We start from the raw sequence: 23,093 nt of genomic DNA on the forward strand, positions 1-23,093 counted from the left end.
TATGTTCTGATTCACATTCTCTACATGCAGAGTGAATATATATATGTTCTGACATTCTCTACATGCAAAGTGAATATATATATGTTCTGATTCTCATACTGGTGCATTCTCTACATGCAAAGTTAATATATATATGTTCTGATTCACATTCTCTACATGCAAAGTTAATATATATATGTTCTGATTCACATTGGTGCTTCTACATGCAAAGTGAATATATATATGTTCTGATTCACATACTGGTGCACATTCTCTACATGCAGAATATATATATGTTCTGAATATATATGATATATATATATGTTCTGATTCACATACTGGTGCACATTCTCTACATGCCGATTAATATTCTGGGCAATAAGCGATGTTTATTCCTCTCGAATGTGCCTTTGGTAAATGAGGTTTAGGCTGCATTTACACGGGCAAAAGATCCAATCTGATTGGTCATAAGACCAATTAGTGGCAAATGATGAATTGAACTGCTTGTGTGTTGAATCAGAGATCAATGTGCAGCTGATATTAAACCCAGGTTGTTTCTCAGTGTGTATTCACTCACCCATTCCTCCACATGACTATAATATGTACATGTGCTACAATGGAAGTCAAAGCACATTGACAATTACACAACAGCTGTTATAAAAATGAACCATCAGTAAAAGCTATTTTTCACCAGAACAAATGACTTCACACTTGCCATAAAGACTTTTATTAGACTGTCACAACAGTCATAAATAAAACAGAATTGATGCTTCACTTCAGTATGAAGCCAGTGTGTGTATTTCCAATACAGGGCCAACTAGACATCCCATTATGAAGTTGCCCATAGATGCTGATACTGGGTCAGTTTTGCATTCTCCCCACTAATGGTAATGTAGAGGATTGGGGGAGGGGAAGCTGATCCTAGATTGGTACCAAGGGGGAAACTTCACCCCCGAGTCATAACGAGTTCAAAGTTAGTTATGTCTGGGGCCTGGAGTTTCACCTGGTTGCTTCGTCATGATTGTGTCCAGTATACCTTAGTGGACAGATTCTGCTGAGCTGGACATGAGGATACCAAGTGGGAGGGAAGAAAAGAGGAGACTCGCTCCACCATCACTCCATCTGGTTATTCTGTTCCAGGTCATGGGAGTAACAGCATTTTTCACCGTGTGTGCATTTACCCTGGAGACAGAGAGAGACAGAGAGAGACAGAGAGAGACAGAGAGAGACAGAGAGAGACAGAGAGAGACAGAGAGAGAGACAGAGAGAGACAGAGAGACAGAGAGAGACAGAGAGAGACAGAGAGACAGAGAGAGAGAGGCAGAGAGAGAGACAGAGAGAGAGGCAGAGAGACAGAGAGAGAGACAGAGAGAGACAGAGAGAGAGACAGAGAGAGAGACAGAGAGAGAGACAGAGAGAGAGACAGAGAGAGAGACAGAGAGAGAGACAGAGAGAGAGAGAGAGAGACAGAGAGAGAGACAGAGAGAGAGACAGAGAGAGAGAGAGAGAGAGAGAGAGAGAGAGAGAGAGCAGAGAGAGAGAGAGAGAGAGACAGAGAGAGAGACAGAGAGAGAGACAGAGAGAGAGACAGAGAGAGAGACAGAGAGAGACAGAGAGAGAGACAGAGAGAGAGACAGAGAGAGAGACAGAGAGAGAGACAGAGAGAGAGACAGAGAGAGAGACAGAGAGAGAGACAGAGAGAGAGACAGAGAGAGAGGCAGAGAGAGAGACAGAGAGAGAGACAGAGAGAGAGGCAGAGAGAGAGACAGAGAGAGAGGCAGAGAGAGAGACAGAGAGAGAGACAGAGAGAGAGACAGAGAGAGAGAGAGACAGAGAGAGAGACAGAGACAGAGAGAGAGGCAGAGAGAGAGGCAGAGAGAGACAGAGAGAGAGGCAGAGAGAGAGACAGAGACAGAGACAGAGAGAGAGAGAGAGAGACAGAGAGAGAGACAGAGAGAGAGACAGAGAGAGAGGCAGAGAGAGAGGCAGAGAGAGAGGAGCAGAGAGAGAGAGAGAGAGACAGAGAGAGACAGAGAGAGAGAGAGAGAGAGAGAGAGGCAGAGAGAGAGGCAGAAAGGGGAGGGGAAAAACATGCAGATCATATACAAGACATAATGAGGGGTTATGTGTCCTATTGAAAATATTGAATGACAGAGAAGATGATCAACTAGACACGAGGAGTGAAACTGACCTTCCTTTCCCAGAACACATAGAGCCCCGTGTTGATTATCCCTTTCACACCAAGGCTAGAACTTAACATATTTACCACTAGAAATGTGTTCAACATCCACTGAAGTAGCTAGCAAGTTACCTAGATAGCTTGGTTACCAAGGCAACTACTGTAGCTAACAGACTCGCTAGTTTAGCTAACCCAACCATCAGTCTTAGCTGGCTATTGTGAAAATAAATTTAAAAACAATACTTTTTCCCAATTAGACTTACTTTAAAAAGCAGCTTAAACAAAATATGTATAAGCCCTTAAATTCTACCTTGCGTTATAGGGAAATATTGCAAGCTCTAGAATGCCCTTCAAGCCAATAAGTATTTAACAATGCCAGTTTAGGTTTATTATTGTGTGGAAAATGTATCTGTAATAATAGCTGAAGTGTTATGATGATTCATAATTAATGAGGCACTGTCTGTTGCTGGGGAGATAGAACACCTTGTTCTCTGGTAGTGTACGGTTACTATGCCGACAGTGTGATTATGAAAAGAACAGAGTGTGCTCACACCCTTCAGAACATTTCACCAAAGAGAAAGCTCCTGTGAAACATTCCCGTGGCTGCCTCTACACAGGCAGTCCAATTCTGATAGTTTTTCTCCTAATAGCCTTTTTTGAGAAATCAAATCAGATCTTTTCACATCAGATCTTTTTTAGAGCTGGTCTGATTGGTCAAAATACCAATTAGTGTAAAAAGATCAGCATTGGGCTGCCTGTGTAAACGCAGCCTTACATTCTACAATGTCTATATGGTTATTGTGGGGTGTTTCCCTGTACCTTGTGCAAGGGAAGCTCTTGCAACTTTCGGACTTTCTGAATCTTGTGTAATGCAATGCCCACTAGTGTTACAGGGTGTGGGGAGGGGAAATGTGCTCTCATACCTTCCTGAACCTCTTGCAGGGGAAGCTCTTAAGCTGGGTGGCGTCTGTGATCTGGTTCTTCCTCTTGTTTTGACCCTGTTTCCTCCTGTCCTCCAGGTCTGATGAGATACCTCCACCACTGAGAGAGAGAGACACCAAATTGAGACTCTGCATGCAGAATTCTGCAAAAATATCCTCTGTATACAACGTAGAACACCAAATGAAGCCTGCAGAGCAGAATTAGGCCGGTACCCGCTAATGATCAAAACCCTAAAAGAAAGCCATTCCCAAACCTTCCATAACAAAGTCATGACCTACAGAGAGATGAACCTGGAGAAGAGTCCACTAAGCAAGCTGGTCTCTGTTCACAAACACACAGAGCCCCAGGACAGCAGCACAATTAGACCCAACCAAATCATGAGAAAACAAAAAGATAATTACTTGACACATTGGAAAGAATTTACAAAAAACAGAGCAAACTAGAATGCTATTTGGCCCTAAACAAAGAGTACACAGTGGCAGAATACCTGACCACTGTGACTGACCCAAACTTAAGGAAAGCTTTGACTATGTACAGACTCAGTGAGCATAGCCTTGTTATTGAGAAAGGCCGCCGTAGGCAGACCTGGCTCTCAAGAGAAGACAGGCTATGTCCACACTGCTCAAAAAATGAGGTGGAAACTGAGCTGCACTTCCTAACCTCCTGCCAAATGTATGACCATATTAGAGACACATATTTCTCTCAGAATTCGAAAACAAACCCAATTTTGATAAAGTCCCATATCTACTGGGTGAAATTCCACAGTATGCCATCACTGCAGCAAGATTTGTGACCTGTTGCCAAGGCCTTGGCGCCCAGCTGGCCTGAGGTTTAAGGGTTAGGGGTCAAGGACGGGGTTAGTATTAATAAGTGTATCCTACCCAGCATTGGCGTGAGCCTTGGCCCCCAGCTGGCCTGAAGTTAGGGGTCAAGGACGGGGTTAGTATTAATAGGTGTATCCTACCCAGCATTGGCGCGAGCCTTGGCCCCCAGCTGGCCTGAGGTTTAGGGTTAGGGGTCAAGGACGGGGTTAGTATTAATAAGTGTATCCTACCCAGCATTGGCGTGAGCCTTGGCCCCGGCTGGCCTGAGGTTTAGGGTTAGGGGGGGAAGGACGGGGTTAGTATTAATAGGTGTATCCTACCCAGCATTGGCGCTAGCCTTGGCCCCCGGCTGGCCTGAGGTTTAGGGTTAGGGGTCAAGGACGGGGTTAGTATTAATAAGTGTATCCTACCCAGCATTGGCACGGGCCTTGGGCCCCCAGAAAGGCTCAGGGTTCTCCTGGAAGCGGGTGAGGTGGCGACGGCGAGACTGGGGATTGGCATCCTCCCTCACATCAAAACACGCCTGTAGACTAGAGAGAGAGAGAGAGAGAGAGATGGGGGAGAGGGGAGGAGAGAGATGGGGGAGAGGGAGGAGAGAGATGGGGGAGAGGGAGGAGAGAGATGATGGGGGAGAGAGGGAGGAGAGAGATGGGGGAGAGAGGGAGGAGAGAGATATGGGGGAGAGAGGGAGGGGGAGAGATGGGGGAGAGAGATGGGGAGAGAGATGGGGGAGAGAGGGGGAGAGAGATGGGGGAGAGAGGGAGGAGAGAGATATGGGGAGAGAGGAGGGGAGAGATATGGGGGAGAGGGAGGAGAGGGGAGATGGGGGAGAGAGGAGAGAGATAGGGGAGAGAGGGAGGAGAGAGAGGGGAGGGGGAGAGGGAGGAGAGATGGGGGAGAGAGATGGGGGAGAGAGAGATGGGGGAGAGAGAGAGAGATATGGGGGAGAGGGAGGAGAGAGATATGGGGGAGAGGGAGGAGAGAGATATGGGGGAGAGGGAGGAGAGAGAGATGGGGGAGAGGGAGGAGAGAGATATGGGGAGATTCAGGGAGAGATACCATCTCTAGAGAGACTGGGCTTCATCTCCCAGGCAGGGTTCAGAGAGAGACTTAGAGGGGGGAGAGAGGATGGGGTGAGAGGGAGGGAGAGAGAGGGAGGAGAGAGGAGGGAGAAGATAGAGGAGGAGAGAGAAGGGAGGAGAGAGATTGGGACTTTTCCTGGGATAGAGAGATAGGGAGAGAGATCTAGAGAGATAGGGAGAGAGATAGGGGAGAGAGATAGGGAGAGATATAGGGATAGGACTTTTCCTGAGATAGAGAGATAGAGAGATGGGGAGAGAGCAAGAAGGGGGACACAGGACATACCTTTTCCTAATATCCATAATCTTATTCATCACTACATTATACCATCTCTATGTTAAACTGTACTTTTCCTGCAGGATACAACATAACCACCACATCTTCATCTCCCAGGCAGTTGGTTCAGTCCCAGACTTACATGGGTTCAGTATTGAGGATGTGGTGAGCAGGGCTGCTCTCTGACAGTCTGTCTCTCTTCACTGGATTGGACTTTTCCTGCAGGATACAACATAACCACCACATACTGTCAAATCTACACCCGGATTGGGACTTTTCCTGCAGGATACAACATAACCACCACATACTGTCAAATCTACACCCAGATTGGGACTTTTCCTACAGGATACAACATAACCACCACATACTGTCAAATCTACACCCAGATTGGGACTTGGACTTTCAGTTTCATCCCATATTGAAATGGTTCCCATGGTGCATTGTGTCTTACCCAGCATCGCATGACGTCCCAGAGGACCCTGGGAGGAGCATCCGTCTTTAGAGCATTCTTACAGGCATGAGACAAGGACACCCTGTGGCCTGCATGAAGCAGAGCCGACCTGGAGAGAGAGAGAGAGAGAGAGAGAGAGAGAGAGAGAGAGAGAGAGAGAGAGAGAGAGAGAGAGAGAGAGAGAGAGAGACAGGGTGAGTGAGTTCAAGGATAGAGTTGTATTTTATGTAATCAGACAGGACAGTCTTATATGAGAGGGAGAGTAGGACCTGAATTGGAGCAGAGGGGGAGTGCTGCAGTGTATAGTGCTGCTCAGGTTGTCCACTGTGTAGTATAGAGGCACATCCTCCAGCTCCTGGACACACAGACAACAGTTAAAGTTTGGACATTACACCTGGCTCATCTTAGGCAGACTTCAGATCAGCTTGCCATTTCTCTTCTTACCCAATCCTACCATTAAGGGTCAGAACCCCAACCTAACCTCAGATCAGCTGACCCTTTCTCCCAATCCTACCATTAAGAGTGAGAACCCCAACCTAACCTCAGATCAGCTGACCCTTTCTCCCAATCCTACCATTAAGGGTGAGAACCCCAACCTAACCTCAGATCAGCTGACCCTTTCTCCCAATCCTACCATTAAGGGTGAGAACACCAACCTAACCTCAGATCAGCTGACCCTTTCTCCCAATCCTACCATTAAGGGTCAGAACACCAACCTAACCTCAGATCAGCTGACCCTTTCTCCCAATCCTACCATTAAGGGTGAGAACACCAACCTATCCTCAGATCAGCTGACCCTTTCTCCCAATCCTACCATTAAGGGTGAGAACACCAACCTAACCTCAGATCAGCTGACCCTTTCTCCCAATCCTACCATTAAGGGTGAGAACACCAACCTAACCTCAGATCAGCTGACCCTTTCTCCCAATCCTACCATTAAGGGTGAGAACACCAACCTAACCTCAGATCAGCTGACCCTTTCTCCCAATCCTACCATTAAGGGTGAGAACACCAACCTAACCTCAGATCAGCTGACCCTTTCTCCCAATCCAACCATTAAGGGTGAGAACACCAACCTAACCTTGGATCAGCATCAATGGAAGAATCTCAACTGCATACTCCTCACCTCCGCTCTCCTCGCCTCCTTCTCAAAACCCATTGGAGGAGAAAGAGAAGTCCCTCACCTCTGACCTTCTCCTCCAATGGGTTGAGGAGGAGAGCAGCATGCAGTTGAGAAAAGGTCCCCCATGTCTTATTCCATGTAATATAAAGTGTATTTCAGACTGCTTCTTGTAGACCTATGACCCCTAACCTCTCACCTCTGTGACCATGCTGAGCATGCCCTCTAACCTCTCACCTCTGTGACCATGCTGAGCATGCCCTCTAACCTCTCACCTCTGTGACCATGCCCTCTATGACCCCTAACCTCTCACCTCTGTGACCATGCTGAGCATGCCCTCTATGACCCCTAACCTCTCACCTCTGTGACCATGCTGAGCATGCCCTCTATGCGACGGGCGGTTCCAAAGCGGGACGGGTTCCCAGACACGGCAGATAGAACCTTCTGAACGAAGCTCACGTCATGGAGGGCCTCACCCCAGATAGGACCACCCAGCTACAGAGGAGGAGGAGGAGAGACGGTGTCAGAGAGAATGTGTGAGAAAGTAAGAGACAAAGTGTGTTTGAGAGTGTGTGTGTGTGTGTGTCCTCACCTGGTGTCTGTGTCCACAGTGTTCACACTCTGCTCCGACCGGCGGTCCAGTGGCTGCAGAGTACTTTATACTGAAACACACAGAGAGAAACATTAACACACACAAGTTGCCCAACTCGACAGGAATAACCCACATAGAGAAATAGTGTCTTACTGGTTTCCCTGAGTCGTCCTCTTGCCCAGTCGTTGTAAGTGGAACGAGCCACAGCCAACACAGTTATACACCAACGCTTGTTTACTGAAACACAACATCAGGTGTAATGTCATCATATCTTCAGAATAACAACTTTACAGTCCGTTATGAAGACTTCATGTCTAGATAAAGTGTTGTGTTACGGGGTGTGTGTGTCCATACCTTGCTGAGTTTTTGACCATGGCCTGTCCAGTGTGTACCCTGACAAACACTCGTATGTAGAAGTCCACACTGACACAGAGCAGGGGGTGGATGTACCGTTGGTACACACCAGCTCTCTGGTCCAGACTGTGTAGGATGATACGCAGAGCCTGGGGGAGGAGGGAGAAGAGGAGGGGGGGTGGCGAGGGAGAAGAGGGGGAGGCGACGAGGGAGAAGATGGGCGTGGAGACGAGGGAGAAGATGGGGTGGCGACGAGGGAGAAGATGGGGTGGCGAGGAGGGAGAAGATGGGGTGGCGAGGAGGGAGAAGAGGGGGGAGAAGAGGGGGTGGCGAGGAGGGAGAAGAGGGGGTGGCGAGGAGGGAGAAGAGGGGGTGGCGAGGAGGGAGAAGAGGGGGGTGGCGAGGAGGGAGAAGAGGGGGGTGGCGAGGAGGGAGAAGAGGGGGGTGGCGAGGAGGGAGAAGAGGGGGGTGGCGAGGAGGGAGAAGAGGGGGGTGGCGAGGAGGGAGAAGAGGGGAAGGGTGAGAGGAGGGAGAAGAGGGGGTGGCGAGGAGGGAGAAGAGGGGGTGGCGAGGGAGGGAGAAGAGGGGGGGCGGCGAGGAGGGAGAAGAGGGGGTGGGAGGAGGGAGGAGGGGTGGCGAGGAGGGAGAAGAGGGGGTGGCGAGGAGGGAGAAGAGGGGGGTGGCGAGGAGGGAGAAGAGGGGGGTGGCGAGGAGGGAGAAGAGGGGGTGGCGAGGAGGGAGAAGAGGGGGGTGGCGAGGAGGGAGAAGAGGGGGTGACGAGGAGGGAGAAGAGGGGGTGACGAGGAGGGAGAAGAGGGGGTGGCGAGGAGGGAGAAGAGGGGGTGGCGAGGAGGGAGAAGAGGGGGTGGCGAGGAGGGAGAAGAGGGGGTGGCGAGGAGGGAGAAGAGGGGGTGGCGAGGAGGGAGAAGAGGGGGTGGCGAGGAGGGAGAAGAGGGGGTGGCGAGGAGGGAGAAGAGGGGGTGGCGAGGAGGGAGAAGAGGGGGTGGCGAGGAGGGAGAAGAGGGGGTGGCGAGGAGGGAGAAGAGGGGGTGACGAGGAGGGAGAAGAGGGGGGTGACGAGGAGGGAGAAGAGGGAAGGTGGAGAAGGAGGGAGAAGAGGGAAGGTGGCGAGGAGGGAGAAGAGTGAAGGTGGCGAGGAGGGAGAAGAGGGAAGGTGGCGAGGAGGGAGAAGAGGGAAGGTGGCGAGGAGGGAGAAGAGGGAAGGTGGAGAAGGAGAGTTAAGAGACAAGCTACACAGCAGGGACTAAACTCTCAAACTTCTATTCCAAATGTATTCACACAACTTCCCTAAATGTTCGTTCTACTACACATATTATTCCAACAAGGTTTTTCTTGCATCCAGTTTTTTATTTTACCCCCTTTTCTCCCCAATTTCATGGTATCCAATTGTTAGTAATTACTATCTTGTCTCATCGCTACAACTCCCATACGGGCTCAGGAGAGACGAAGGTCACTTGCATCCAGTTGTGGTTGAAAATACACGCTGCTGGAATACAGTTTAGCCAAGCCTTCCTCACCATCTCATGACAGTACTTGGCTTTGATGGAGACAGAGCCGTATTTGCTGTAGCAGGTCTCCCCACTGTTACCAGCCATCACAGCCATGTCAGTACATGTCACACACAACAGACCTGGGGGAGAGAGAGACATTTTTAGTAAAACCACACTGGAAAACGCACTCAGTGTATCTGTTGCTGACTCATAAACATGTTAAGTTAAGCAGAGAGAATAACTGACGGACATCTACGGACCTCCTTCACCGACAGCCTGGACGGCGGCATCCAGGAAGGGGGCGGGGCTTCCGTAGGGGTCCAGGTCTATGACATCATAGCGGTCCTTCTTCCCCCGCATCTCATACATCAGCATGCTGGAGGCAGGGAGGGAGACAGGGGGGGATTAACATGATGGAGGAGGGAGGGATTAACATGCTGGAGGAACAAGACGGAGAGGGATTAACATGATGGAGGAGGGAGGGATTAACATGCTGGAGGAACAAGCGGAGAGGGATTAACATGATGGAGGAACAAGAGGGAGGGATTAAGATGGAGGAACAAGATTAACATGGAGAGGGGGATTAACATGATGGAGGAAAGAGACAGGGAGGGATTAACATGATGGAGGAAAGAGACAGGGAGGGATTAACATGATGGAGGAAAGAGACGGGGAGGGATTAACATGCTGGAGGAAAGAGACGGGGAGGGATTAACATGCTGGAGGAAAGAGACGGGGAGGGATTAACATGCTGGAGGAAAAACGAGACGGGGAGGGATTAACATGCTGGAGGAAAAACGAGACGGGGAGGGATTAACATGCTGGAGGAAAAACGAGACGGGGAGGGATTAACATGATGGATGAATGAGACATGGAGGGATTAACATGGAGGAACGAGACAGGGAGGGATTAACATGGAGGAATGAGACATGGAGGAGGAATGAGACAGGGAGGGATTAAGATGATGGAGGAATGAGACAGGGAGGGATTAAGATGATGGAGGAATGAGACGAGACAGGGAGGGATTAAGATGGAGGAAATGAGACATGGAGGGATTAAGATGATGGAGGAATGAGACAGGGAGGGATTAACATGGAGGAATGAGACATGGAGGGATTAACATGGGAGGAACGAGACAGGGAGGGATTAACATGATGGAGGAAAGAGACAGGGATGGATTAACATGATGGAGGAACGAGGACAGGGAGGGATTAACATGATGGAGGAAAGAGACAGGGATGGATTAACATGATGGAGGAACGGGACAGGGAGGGATTAACATGATGGAGGAACGGGACGGGGAGGGATTAACATGATGGAGGAACGAGACGGGGAGGGATTAACATGATGGAGGAACGAGACAGGGAGGGATTAACATGGAGGAACGAGACAGGGAGGGATTAACATGGAGGAACGGGACAGGGAGGGATTAACATGCTGGAGGAGAAACGAGACAAGGAGGGATTAACATGCTGGAGGAGAAACGAGACAAGGAGGGATTAACATGCTGGAGGAGGAGACAAGGAGACAAGGAGGGATTAACATGCTGGAGGAGAAACGAGACAGGGATGGATTAACATAATGGAGGAACGAGACAGGGAGGGATTAACATTGAGGAACGGGACGGGGAGTGATTAACATGATGGGGGGCAGAGGTTAGGAGAAAGAGGTGGATCAAAAGAGAGGTAAAGAGGGAGAGACTGAATAATAGGGAGAAAAGATAAATGGAGAGGGATAGTTTGACTTCGAGAAGACAGTCTGAGTGTGTCAGTGACCATAGATAAACAAATAAAGAGGAAAATGAGAAGAAAAGAATGAGATACATGAAGGAGAGAGCGAGACCAACCTGGCATCTCTCTGGCTGGCCTGCAGTAGGTGTGTGACTCCGTTGTGCTGGGCATTGCGGGCGATGAGGGCAGCAGCCTTGGCTGAGAAGTCGTTAGCCGTGACGCTACGTAGACCAGGCACCTCCAGAGCAAACCTCACAGAGCGTAGGCCAGACGCTGCCAGACCCTCCAGCACACGCAGACCATTCTGGATGGAGAACGGTAGGGTTAGATCACAAACACACTGGCAGACCATTGTGGAGAGAGGAGAACGGTAGGGTTAGATCACAAACACACTGGCAGACCATTGTGGAGAGAGGAGAACAGTAGGGTTAGATCACAAACACACTGGCAGACCATTGTGGAGAGAGGAGAACGGTAGGGTTAGATCACAAACACACTGGCAGACCATTGTGGAGAGAGGAGAACGGTAGGGTTAGATCACAAACACACTGGCAGACCATTGTGGAGAGAGGAGAACGGTAGGGTTAGAACACCAACACACTGGCAGACCATTGTGGAGAGAGGAGAACGGTAGGGTTAGATCACAAACACACTGGCAGACCATTGTGGAGAGAGGAGAACGGTAGGGTTAGATCACAAACACACTGGCAGACCATTGTGGAGAGAGGAGAACGGTAGGGTTAGATCACCAACACACTGGCAGACCATTGTGGAGAGAGGAGAACGGTAGGGTTAGAACACCAACACACTGGCAGACCATTGTGGAGAGAGGAGAACAGTAGGGTTAGATCACAAACACACTGGCAGACCATTGTGGAGAGAGGAGAACGGTAGGGTTAGAACACAAACACACTGGCAGACCATTGTGGAGAGAGGAGAACGGTAGGGTTAGAATACCAACACACTGGCAGACCATTGTGGAGAGAGGAGAACGGTAGGGTTAGAATACCAACACACTGGCAGACCATTGTGGAGAGAGGAGAATGGTAGGGTTAGAATACCAACACACTGTCAGACCATTGTGGAGAGAGGAGAACGGTAGGGTTAGATCACAAACACACTGGCAGAACATTGTGGAGAGGAGAACAGTAGGGTTAGAATACCAACACACTGTCAGACCATTGTGGAGAGAGGAGAACGGTAGGGTTAGAACATGGATGCACACACACGCTTTTTCATACCTTACAGCGCTCCCCCACTGAAGCAGTTACGACTGGCTCCTCTCCTCCTTCCTCCCCTGTCTGCATCTCTGTCTCCTCTTTCTTCTCGTCAGCTAGATTGACCACCACCCTCTCCTTCTCCCCTGGCACTACCACCTTCACCCCCCTCCGGGCCATCTGCTCCCGGGCAAACTCTGTAACCACCGCACACCTGGAGAGAAGGGGGGCAAGACGGAGACATGAGATGAAACAGCTAGCTACCATAGCCTGTACCTGTGATGAACAACCAGCTAGCTACCATAGCCTGTACCTGTGATGAACAACCAGCTAGCTACCATAGCCTGTACCTGTGATGAACAACCAGCTAGCTACCATAGCCTGTACCTGTGATGAACAACCAGCTAGCTACCATAGCCTGTACCTGTGATGAACAACCAGCTAGCTACCATAGCCTGTACCTGTGATGAACAACCAGCTCGCTACCATAGCCTGTACCTGTGATGAACAACCAGCTCGCTACCATAGCCTGTACCTGTGATGAACAACCAGCTAGCTACCATAGCCTGTACCTGTGATGAACAACCAGCTAGCTACCATAGCCTGTACCTGTGATGAACAACCAGCTAGCTACCATAGCCTGTACCTGTGATGAACAACCAGCTCGCTACCATAGCCTGTACCTGTGATGAACAACCAGCTCGCTACCATAGCCTGTACCTGTGATGAACAACCAGCTCGCTACCATAGCCTGTACCTGTGATGAACAACCAGCTAGCTGCCTGTACCTGTGATGAACAACCAGCTAGCTACCATAGCCTGTACCTGTGATGAACAACCAGCTAGCTACCAGCCTGTACCTGTGATGAACAACCAGCTACCATAGCCTGTACCTGTGATGAACAACCAGCTAGCTACCATACCATAGCCTGTACCTGTGATGAACAACCAGCTCGCTACCATAGCCTGTACCTGTGATGAACAACCAGCTCGCTACCATAGCCTGTACCTGTGATGAACAACCAGCTCGCTAATAGCCTGTACCTGTGATGAACAACCAGCTACCATAGCCTGTACCTGTGATGAACAACCAGCTAGCTACCATAGCCTGTACCTGTGATGAACAACCAGCTAGCTACCATGAACAACCTGCTACCATAGCCTGTACCTGATGAACAACCAGCTAGCTACCATAGCCTGTACCATAGCCTGTACCTGTGATGAACAACCAGCTAGCTACCATAGCCTGTACCTGTGATGAACAACCAGCTCGCTACCATAGCCTGTACCTGTGATGAACAACCAGCTCGCTACCATAGCCTGTACCTGTGATGAACAACCAGCTCGCTACCATAGCCTGTACCTGTGATGAACAACCAGCTCGCTACCATAGCCTGTACCTGTGATGAACAACCAGCTCGCCTGTACCTGTGATGAACAACCAGCTATACCATAGCCTGTACCTGTGATGAACAACCAGCTGCTACCATAGCCTGTACCTGTGATGAACAACCAGCTCGCTACCAAAAACAACCAGCTGTACCATAGCCTGTATGTGATGAACAACCAGCTCGCTACCATAGCCTGTACCTGTGATGAACAACCAGCTCGCTACCAAGCCTGTACCTGTGATGAACAACCAGCTCGCTACCATAGCCTGTACCTGTGATGAACAACCAGCTAGCTACCATAGCCTGTACCTGTGATGAACAACCAGCTAGCACAACCATAGCCTGTACCTGTGATGAACAACCAACTAGCTACCATAGCCTGAGCCATATTTATTGTACCTTCATTTAACTAGGCAAGTCAATAAAGAAGGAATTCTTAATTAATGACGGTCTATGTAAAGCCCCCTATACTGAACAAAATTATAAACTCTACATGTAAAGTGTTCCATGAGCTGAAATAAAAGATCCCAAAAATGTTCCATACGCACAAAAGGCTGACCTCTCAAAATGAGCACAAATTTGTTTATATCCCTGTACCATCCTTTGCAAAGATAATCCATCCACCTGACAGCTGGCATATCAAGAAGCTCATTAAACATGATCATTACACAGGCGAACCTTGTGCTGGGGACAATAAAAGGCCACTCTAAAATGATCCTGAGGCAATTTGGATGCACAGAGATACCGTGATGAGATCCTGAGGCAATTTGGATGCACAGAGATACCGTGATGAGATCCTGAGGCAATTTGGATGCACAGAGATACCGTGATGAGATCCTGAGGCAATTTGGATGCACATAGATACCGTGATGAGATCCTGAGGCAATTTGGATGCACAGAGATACCGTGATGAGATCCTGAGGCAATTTGGATGCACAGAGATACCGTGATGAGATCCTGAGGCAATTTGGATGCACAGAGATACCGTGATGAGATCCTGAGGCAATTTGGATGCACAGAGATACCGTGATGAGATCCTGAGGCAATTTGTCGTGCCATTTATCTGCCGTCATCACCTCATGTTTCAGCATGATAATACACGGCCCCATGTCACAAGAATCTGTGCACGATTCCTGGAAGCTGAAAATGTCCCAGTTCTTCCATGGCCTGCATACTCACCAGACATGTCAGCCTTTGAGCATGTTTGGGATGCTCTGGGTCGATGTATACGACAACGTGTTCCAGTTCCCACCAATATCCAGAAACAGGCCACAATCAACAGCCTGATCTACTCTATGCGAAGGAGATGTGTCGCACTGCATGAGGCAAATGGTGGTCACACCAGGTACTGACTGGGTTTCTGATCCACACCCCTACCTTTTTTAAAGTATCTGTGACCAACAGATGTATATTTGTATTCCCAGTCATGTGAAATCTATAGATTAGGGCCTAATTAATTTACTTCAATTGACTGATTTCCTTGTATGAACTGAAACTCAGTAAACTCTTTGAAATTGTTGCATGTTGCAGTTATATTTTTATTCAGTGTAAATACATGGCTCTGACTATAGCTATACTTTCTTCACAGATTCAGCTCTACATAAGCCATGTTGAATGCAGTTTCTTCAACTGAAGGCTAACAGACCCATAGGAAAACATCCAAATTGCAATGTATGCATATATCCCATAATATGTCCAGGGACAAGGTATATGTTGACAATGCAGCCTTGAGCTGAATGTTGGGCCAGCTAAGGGATAAAAGACCATTAGGGGTGTATTCGTAAGTGCACACCAAAGCAAACTGTGTGAGAGTTTCTATTGGACAAGTTCAGGTAGGTCCCTCTGTTTCATTTACTTCCTAGTGAATAAGCCCCATCAGTCAAACTCACGTCAGATCTCTGTTGAACTCCTGCACAGGGTTGTAAAACACCTCGTTGGCACTGGGAAACAATATGGCTGCCTTGCCCTCCCTGACAACTGTCTCCCCTGGCAACAACCCCGTTGTCGGGGGCATCTCCTGGTCAGGTGTTAAGGCAGCTGGACTTGGGTTCAAGCCCTCCATTGGGGCTCCAGAAGTAGGGGGCTGAGGCTTGGTGTCTACCCCAGACAGGGTGGTGTTAACTTGTGGATCCTGAGGGGCCCTGAGGGGCTCCATGGTTCTCAGTCCCCTGTAGGCAACACTGCCAACTGTCCTTTGAATCCTCTGGTGGGTGAAGGGTACAGTTAAGAGGGGGAGTAGCCGAGCAGTGATGATCAGCATAGGGCACTTCTCAGTCCTGGAAGAAATGACAACAATGTGTTATAACGGTCACAGTTGTCACACACAGACATTGATCATGACTATCAGTGCCATTACATCAGACGAAGGCGTCTACTGTCCGGGGGAGTTTTGTTAAGAGACCAGATGCTCGGTCTGAAAATTAACACGCATCGCTTGCGGTGTACAGTAAGTGTCATTTGTTTAATTATTTTGATGTCATATGAAAGTCATGGGTTTTATGTTTCTAGAACCATATTGCATCTGAGAATCGATTCACGTTTAGATGGAGTATATATGTCAATTATACCTCTGAAAATAACATAGGTCTCCTTAAGGACCTTAAAGGAGTCAAGTTAAGAGTACATATTGGGCTAGGTTTTTTATTTTTTATTTAAATTGTACCTTTATTTAACTAGTCAGTTAAGAACAAAGTCTTATTTTCAATGAGGGCCTAGGAACAGGGGCAGAACGACAGATTTGTACCTTGTCAGCTCGGGGATCTGAACTTGCAACCTTTTGGTTACGAGTCCAATGCACTAACCGCTAGGCTACCCTGCCGCCCCAGGTTACACAGTACTGATGGGAAAACATATATTGGTTCGACTTGGGGCTCTTCCTCCACAGTTTAGACCAGAGCATGAACTGACAACACACAGACTGTTAGCTAAACCATGGTTTGAAGCAAAGATGATCCATAACGTTACTGATGCCTGAGCTGAAGTCAGAGTAGCTTGCTAAGGTAGCACGCTAGCTACATAAACCAGGGCGCACCCCCTTCAATGTAGTCAGAGCTTGTTTTGTCAGAGAGAAAGAAAGACACCAGCAATCTAACTAACATGAACATTTACACCATAAAAGTTATGATAAAACACTTGCAACTTTTACATGCTGACACCGGCTAAGTTCACAATGCTAGCTAACTGACTGCATTGAAATGAACCGAAGCGCTAACTAGCTAGCTACCGGTATTTAGCTATCAAGTAAGATAAAAACGATTACCTTATCTGCGGCGCACTTTCCCAAGTTGACAACTTAAAATGTAGCTGTATTTGATGATTATGGATATTTACTGTATGACAACGGTAATAACTCACTAGCTATTTGTTGCAAAACTCAAGTTAACACATGGACGCAGATATGCATGGACCACAACTACAGAAACCCGCAGAACCAAACAGAAAGAGGTAAAAAAGGCGTTTCGAATTCTTCTTCTTCGCTGAGGTTTAAGGGCGGTTAGTATCTAATACATGCTGCATTACCGCCACCTACTAGACTGGATTACAACTCGCTTCTCCTTTGCTTGAAAACAATCCATATACAAATACCCTACCATGCAACACTACACTCACTAAAAAATAATTTTAAAATATCACCACCCTACTCCACTATGTAAATGTTTTTAGTCCTACCTCAGGCCAACAACCTGAAAGGATGGGACACCACCACAACACACCCTGTAACTCTGATGTCACGTCTCACACACCCAAATACCTCTCTGCAGCTGCCACCACAACCTACATTTGCTGTGACTTACATTCCATCCCTGCAGTACAGTTGAACCATTACTATAAATGCTACAAATCCAGGCTCACTGAAACATATAACACTTGTTGGCCTATCCATCTGTACAGGTACAGATCTACTACTCACACCACTCCTCTCAGGATTCTTCCATCTGTAATGGTACAGATCTACTACTCACACCACTCCTCTCAGGATCCCTCCATCTGTACAGGTACAGATCTACTACTCACACCACTCCTCTCAGGATTCTTCCATCTGTAATGATACAGATCTACTACTCACACCCCTCCTCTCAGGATCCCTCCATCTGTACAGGTACAGATCTACTACTCACACCCCTCCTCTCAGGATCCCTCCATCTGTACAGGTACAGATCTACTACTCACACCCCTCCTCTCAGGATCCCTCCATCTGTTCTGGTACAGATCTACTACTCACACCACTCCTCTCAGGATCCCTCCATCTGTACAGGTACAGATCTACTACTCACACCCCTCCTCTCTCTGTACTGGTACAGATCTACTACTCACACCCCTCCTCTCAGGACCCCTCCATCTGTTCTGGTACAGATGTACTACTCATACCACTCCTCTCAGGATCACAAAGCAACAAAGCATCCTTCACTCATGCAGCCAAACATACCCTCGTAAAACTGACTATCCTACCAATCCTTGACTTCGTTGATGTCATTTACAAAATAGCCTCCAACACCCTACTCAACAAATTGGATGCAGTCTATCACAGTCCATCCGTTTTATCACTAAAGCCCCATATACTACCCACCACTGCGACCTGTATGCTCTCGTTGGCTGGTCCTCGCTTCACATTCGTCGCCAAACCCACTGGTTCCAGGTCATCTATAAGTCTTTGCTAGGTAAAGCCCCGCGGCAGGGTGGTTGGAGCGTTGGGCTAGTAACCGAAAGGTTGCAAGTTCAAATCCCCGAGCTGACAAGGTATAAATCTGTCATTCTGCCGCTGAACAAGGCAGTTAACCCGCTGTCATTGAAAATAAGAATTTGTTCTTAACTGACTTGCCTAGTTAAATAAAGGTAAAATAAAAAAATACAATAAAATCTCAGCTCACTAGTCACCATAGCAGCATCCACCCAGAGCACGTGCTCCAGCAGGTATATTTCACTGGTCACCATAGCAGCACCCACCCAGAGCACGTGCTCCAGCAGGTATATTTCACTGGTCACCATAGCAGCACCCACCCAGAGCACGTGCTCCAGCAGGTATATTTCACTGGTCACCATAGCAGCACCCACCCAGAGCACGTGCTCCAGCAGGTATATTTCACTGGTCACCCCCAAAGCCAATTCCTCCTTCAGTCACCTTTCTTTCCAGTTCTCTGCTGCCAATGACTGGAACAAACTACAAAAATCACTGAAGCTGTAAATTCATATCTCCCTCACCAGCTGTCAGAGCAGCTCACAGATCACTGCACCTGTACATAGCTCATCTGTAAATAGCCCAACCAACTGCCTAATTCCCAAACTGTTATTTATTTTTCTCCTTTACACCCCAGTATCTCTACTTGCACATTCATCTTCTGCACATTTACCATTCCAGTGTTTAATTTCTATATTGTAATTATTTTGCCACCATGGCCTATTCATTGCCTTCCCTCACTTATCCTACGTCATTTGCACACACTGTATATAGACTTTTTCTATTGTATTATTGACTGTATGTTTGTTTATTCCATGTGTAACTCTGGTCGAAATTGACACACAAAAAAGTGTCATAAAAACAAAATGTGCCCTGGCATCAGCAAAAAGACCTGCTCCGACACTGTCAACATATCCTGTGTTTGGCCGCCGTTCCTTCCAGTTCTCCGCTGCCAATAAATGGAACGAATTGCAAAAATCACTGAAGCTGGAGACTCACATCTCCCTCTCTGACTTTAAGCATCAGCTGTCAGAGCTGCTTACCGATCACTGTACCTGTACACAGCCAATCTGTAAATAGCACACCCAACTACCTCATCCCCATATTGACATTTAGCTTTTTTCTCTTTTGCACCCCAGTATCTCTACTTGCACATCATCATCTGCACATCTATCACTCCAGTGTTAATGCTAATTGTAATTATTTAGCCTCCATGGTCTATTTATTGCCTTACCTCCCTAATCTTCTACATTTGCACACACTGTATGTAGACTTTTCTATTGTGTTATTGACTGTACATTTGTTTATATGTAACTCTGTGTTGTTGTTTATGTCGCACTGCTTTGCTTTATCTTGGCCTGGTCGCAGTTGTAAATGACAACTTGTTCTCAACTAGCTTACCTGGTTAAATAAAGGTGAAATAAACAATCATTTTAAAAAGAATAATTCTGATCCCCAGCCCCATGGGCATCCCTACATTCCTTTGTCTCATGCCCTTCTGCACACTTCTCACACCTAGGAACCTCCCTCCTACACACTGCTGCCACATGTCCATAAGCTTGACCCCTGTAACAATGTAATGTATTCGACACCAAAGCTTGTACAGCACAACTTATATAACCTCACATCACTTTGTCAGGCAAAGACTCAACATCAAAACTCTAAAGAACAGACAATGACACTTGTGTTTCACTACTCACACCCCCGTCTGCGTTGCACCAAACACGAGCATCACAAACACCCCGGGGATCTTCCCCTTCATTTAGTCAACTTTGACATTTACTTGCCCCCACATTTCAAATGAGAGAAGAAAATGCATATAGAGTACCACAGTATGAGTCATAATACCCATAAAACCTAGCGGTCAAACAGGGAAATGGTTCCACCAGTTATTTTTCCAATTGTTTTTATTTTTAGAAACACTTAAAATAAGGGCTGTGTTTCGTGTAGGCCTACCCTGGCATGATGTTTTGATAACTATGGAAATCTCTCGAGGACAAGGTGACTTTTATCAATATTTTCACCTGTATTTACCCCCCAAAAATGAACTGCTAATTGCTTGCTAATAAAGAACTACAAATGCCATATCTGGACGAGACTGCCGAATCGGCAAAGGTAACAATCTTTGGATTCACCTGTATAATGTTAGCTAAATGTAGTAATTAATCAATTGGCAACATGTCTTTAAATTGACATTTCTGTGAACTGTCTTGTGCAAGTTTTAAATTGACACATTACCTGTTAGCAAAGGTGTCAGCTAGAGATGACGTGCAGGAGCTTGCAGGGATTTGTAGTCTTGTACGTCTACTTTGATGCTAATAAGCATTTTCGTATCAGAGACTACTATGTTGATAAAAGTCACCTTGTCCGACAGATTTACATGGTTATAAAAATGTCTCGCCAGGGTAAGCCTACAGGAAACACAGACCTTATTTGTGTTTCTCAGGGTAAGCCTACAGGAAACACAGACCTTATTTGTGTTTCTCAGGGTAAGCCTACAGGAAACACAGACCTTATTTGTGTTTCTCAGGGTAAGCCTACAGGAAACACAGACCTTATTTGTGTTTCTCAGGGTAAGCCTACAGGAAACACAGACCTTATTTGTGTTTCTCAGGGTAAGCCTACAGGAAACACAGACCTTATTTGTGTTTCTCAAGGTAAGCCTACAGGAAACACAGACCTTATTTGTGTTTCTCAGGGTAAGCCTACAGGAAACACAGACCTTATTTGTGTTTCTCAGGGTAAGCCTACAGGAAACACAGACCTTATTTGTGTTTCTCAGGGTAAGCCTTTATTTGTGTTTCTCAGGGTAAGCCTACAGGAAACACAGACCTTATTTGTGTTTCTCAGGTAAGCCTACAGGAAACACAGACCTTATTTGTGTTTCTCAGGGTAAGCCTACAGGAAACACAGACCTTATTTGTGTTTCTCAAGGTAAGCCTACAGGAAACACAGACCTTATTTGTGTTTCTCAGGGTAAGCCTACATGAAACACAGACTTTATTTGTGTTTCTAAAATCCCCTATGGGGGAACATTTATGGTGGGAAAATGATTGGAACCTTTTCCCTGTTTGACCACTAGGTTTTATGGGTATTATGACACCTCCACTGTGCAGCTCTATATAGAGTTACTAATTCTATGAGAGAAATCTCAGAAATGGGTCATATTCATTCTGCACCAAATGGACTGAAACAGGGAGAGATTCATTAGTTTTTCGTGTTTCATTGCAAAACATTTTGCTAAGGTGTATTGTAATGAACATGTCTTTTGTAATGGAAAGACAAAGGACAGAGCGGTCATTCATCTGGCGGTTTGACTACTTTCCATGCCTTGAATGTGCAAAGAATATATTTTTTTTAAGTTACCTGAAAAGCCTTAATTTAACAGGCCTAAATGTGATACTGTAGATCAAAGTAGTGTTTTAATGTTGTTGTTTTATTATGTTTCCATTGCAGTCATATGAGGCGCATGATGGGATTAGGAGGCAAGAAGCAATAAAATGTTGGCGATGAGATGCCTCATTTTTTCACGTTTTCGTCATCTCTGGCACTGTATGCAGCAGCATGTACGTGACAATTATCATCGCCATCATGATTCCAAGTGATACCCTGAACGCGTCAGGGCTAGAACATTTATAATACGTATGATTAAACAGAATTATGAATTGTTATGAAATTATTAATTATCATTATTTAACATCTAACGCGGGAGGTGGCGCTCGTCTAACATTATGGCCATGATGAAGAAAGATTCATTTTGACAGTAAGAAAGAACTGTATCTAGGCAGCTCTATAGCTTTTCCCATTGCTTGAATGCAGATGGTAGTTTGTACTCTATGCGCGTACTATAGACGCCTAGGGGCTCACCTGAGAAGTCTAGACATACGAAAATAGCACATTCAGCACCCGCAGCGAGCTCTGAATCCAACCCGGAGGGAGATTTAAGCGTTTACCGGCGGCTTCCCGTCGATCTCCACTCTGAATCACCAGTCAACTGGGCTGTCTGGACAAGAGGGAGTCCCACAGGTATGGGAGAGACGGACAATGTGTGTGTGATTTGAATTGGGCAGTTGGTGGAGACCGACAGGGGCATCCGGGTTGGTTGGGGACGCTTTCTGTCTGAGAGATCGGTTAGCTCTGTGATCTTTTCCTCCACCTCTGGGTACCGTTTTGGGCTCCCTCGACAGCTCTGTGCTCTGCTTCTCCACCTGTGCTGTGCTCACACACTGAATGGCTGCCTGTAGAGAGGGAGAGGACCGAACGCTTCTGCACTACTCCATTGAAACACTTTCCAACGGAATATAGCGAGGGGGGTGAGTTTTACCAGGGTTCACCGGGGTCAGAAAGGACACGGGAAGTCGTCGAGGTGTTTGCGGCGGCTAGCTGTTGTGAAGTGGCTCTTCTTCGGGGAGGAATTGAGAGCGGTACCGTGTGAGTTTTTTGGGGGAGTGGGCGGGTTAGTTAGCTATTGTTTTTGGGAAGGTGTGTGGTGGGGGATGGGCTGAGTTGGAACACCGAACAGCAGCACCAACAAAACTTTAACCACTTTAGTGGCTATATAGTTACCGTCTATGCTTCACACTCACACTGCGGGTTGTCCAGTCTGCCTTTCAACGGTGAGTTCACAGCAATCCGCGCTCTCTCGCTCTTTATTCCTCAACTTTTGAAACGCGGCCGGGTTTTACCTGGATGTTTCGTTGAAGAGTGACATTTTCCCAGTAGAATGAGTCTACTACTAACATAAATGGTTAATGCGATTGGGGGTTTATGTA

General features: G+C 47.3%; 1 protein-coding gene across 2 annotated transcripts; it reads right to left on the minus strand.

The window, feature by feature from the left end:
• Nucleotides 1-690: 690 nt before the first annotated feature.
• On the minus strand, nt 691-22,444 carry LOC124018622 (tRNA (guanine(26)-N(2))-dimethyltransferase-like). Of its 2 annotated transcripts, none has more exons than XM_046333961.1 (16): nt 22,189-22,444; nt 15,536-15,922; nt 12,280-12,469; nt 11,155-11,342; nt 9,569-9,684; nt 9,336-9,448; nt 7,798-7,946; nt 7,597-7,680; nt 7,444-7,513; nt 7,212-7,346; nt 6,001-6,086; nt 5,732-5,840; nt 5,423-5,499; nt 4,335-4,454; nt 3,082-3,199; nt 691-1,161 (listed from the first exon to the last, which is right to left on the minus strand). In XM_046333961.1, the coding sequence occupies exons 1-16, from the start codon at nt 22,218-22,220 to the stop codon at nt 1,093-1,095; spliced, it is 2,043 nt and encodes a 680-aa protein (XP_046189917.1). In that variant the 5' UTR covers nt 22,221-22,444; the 3' UTR covers nt 691-1,092. The 2 variants fall into 2 exon arrangements, with proteins under 2 accessions (XP_046189917.1, XP_046189919.1); XM_046333963.1 differs by lacking the exon at nt 22,189-22,444 and adding an exon at nt 16,906-17,097.
• Nucleotides 22,445-23,093: the final 649 nt, after the last annotated feature.

The sequence above is a fragment of the Oncorhynchus gorbuscha genome, unplaced genomic scaffold (genome assembly GCF_021184085.1).
Source record: "Oncorhynchus gorbuscha isolate QuinsamMale2020 ecotype Even-year unplaced genomic scaffold, OgorEven_v1.0 Un_scaffold_552, whole genome shotgun sequence".
Taxonomy (NCBI): Eukaryota; Metazoa; Chordata; class Actinopteri; order Salmoniformes; family Salmonidae; genus Oncorhynchus; species Oncorhynchus gorbuscha.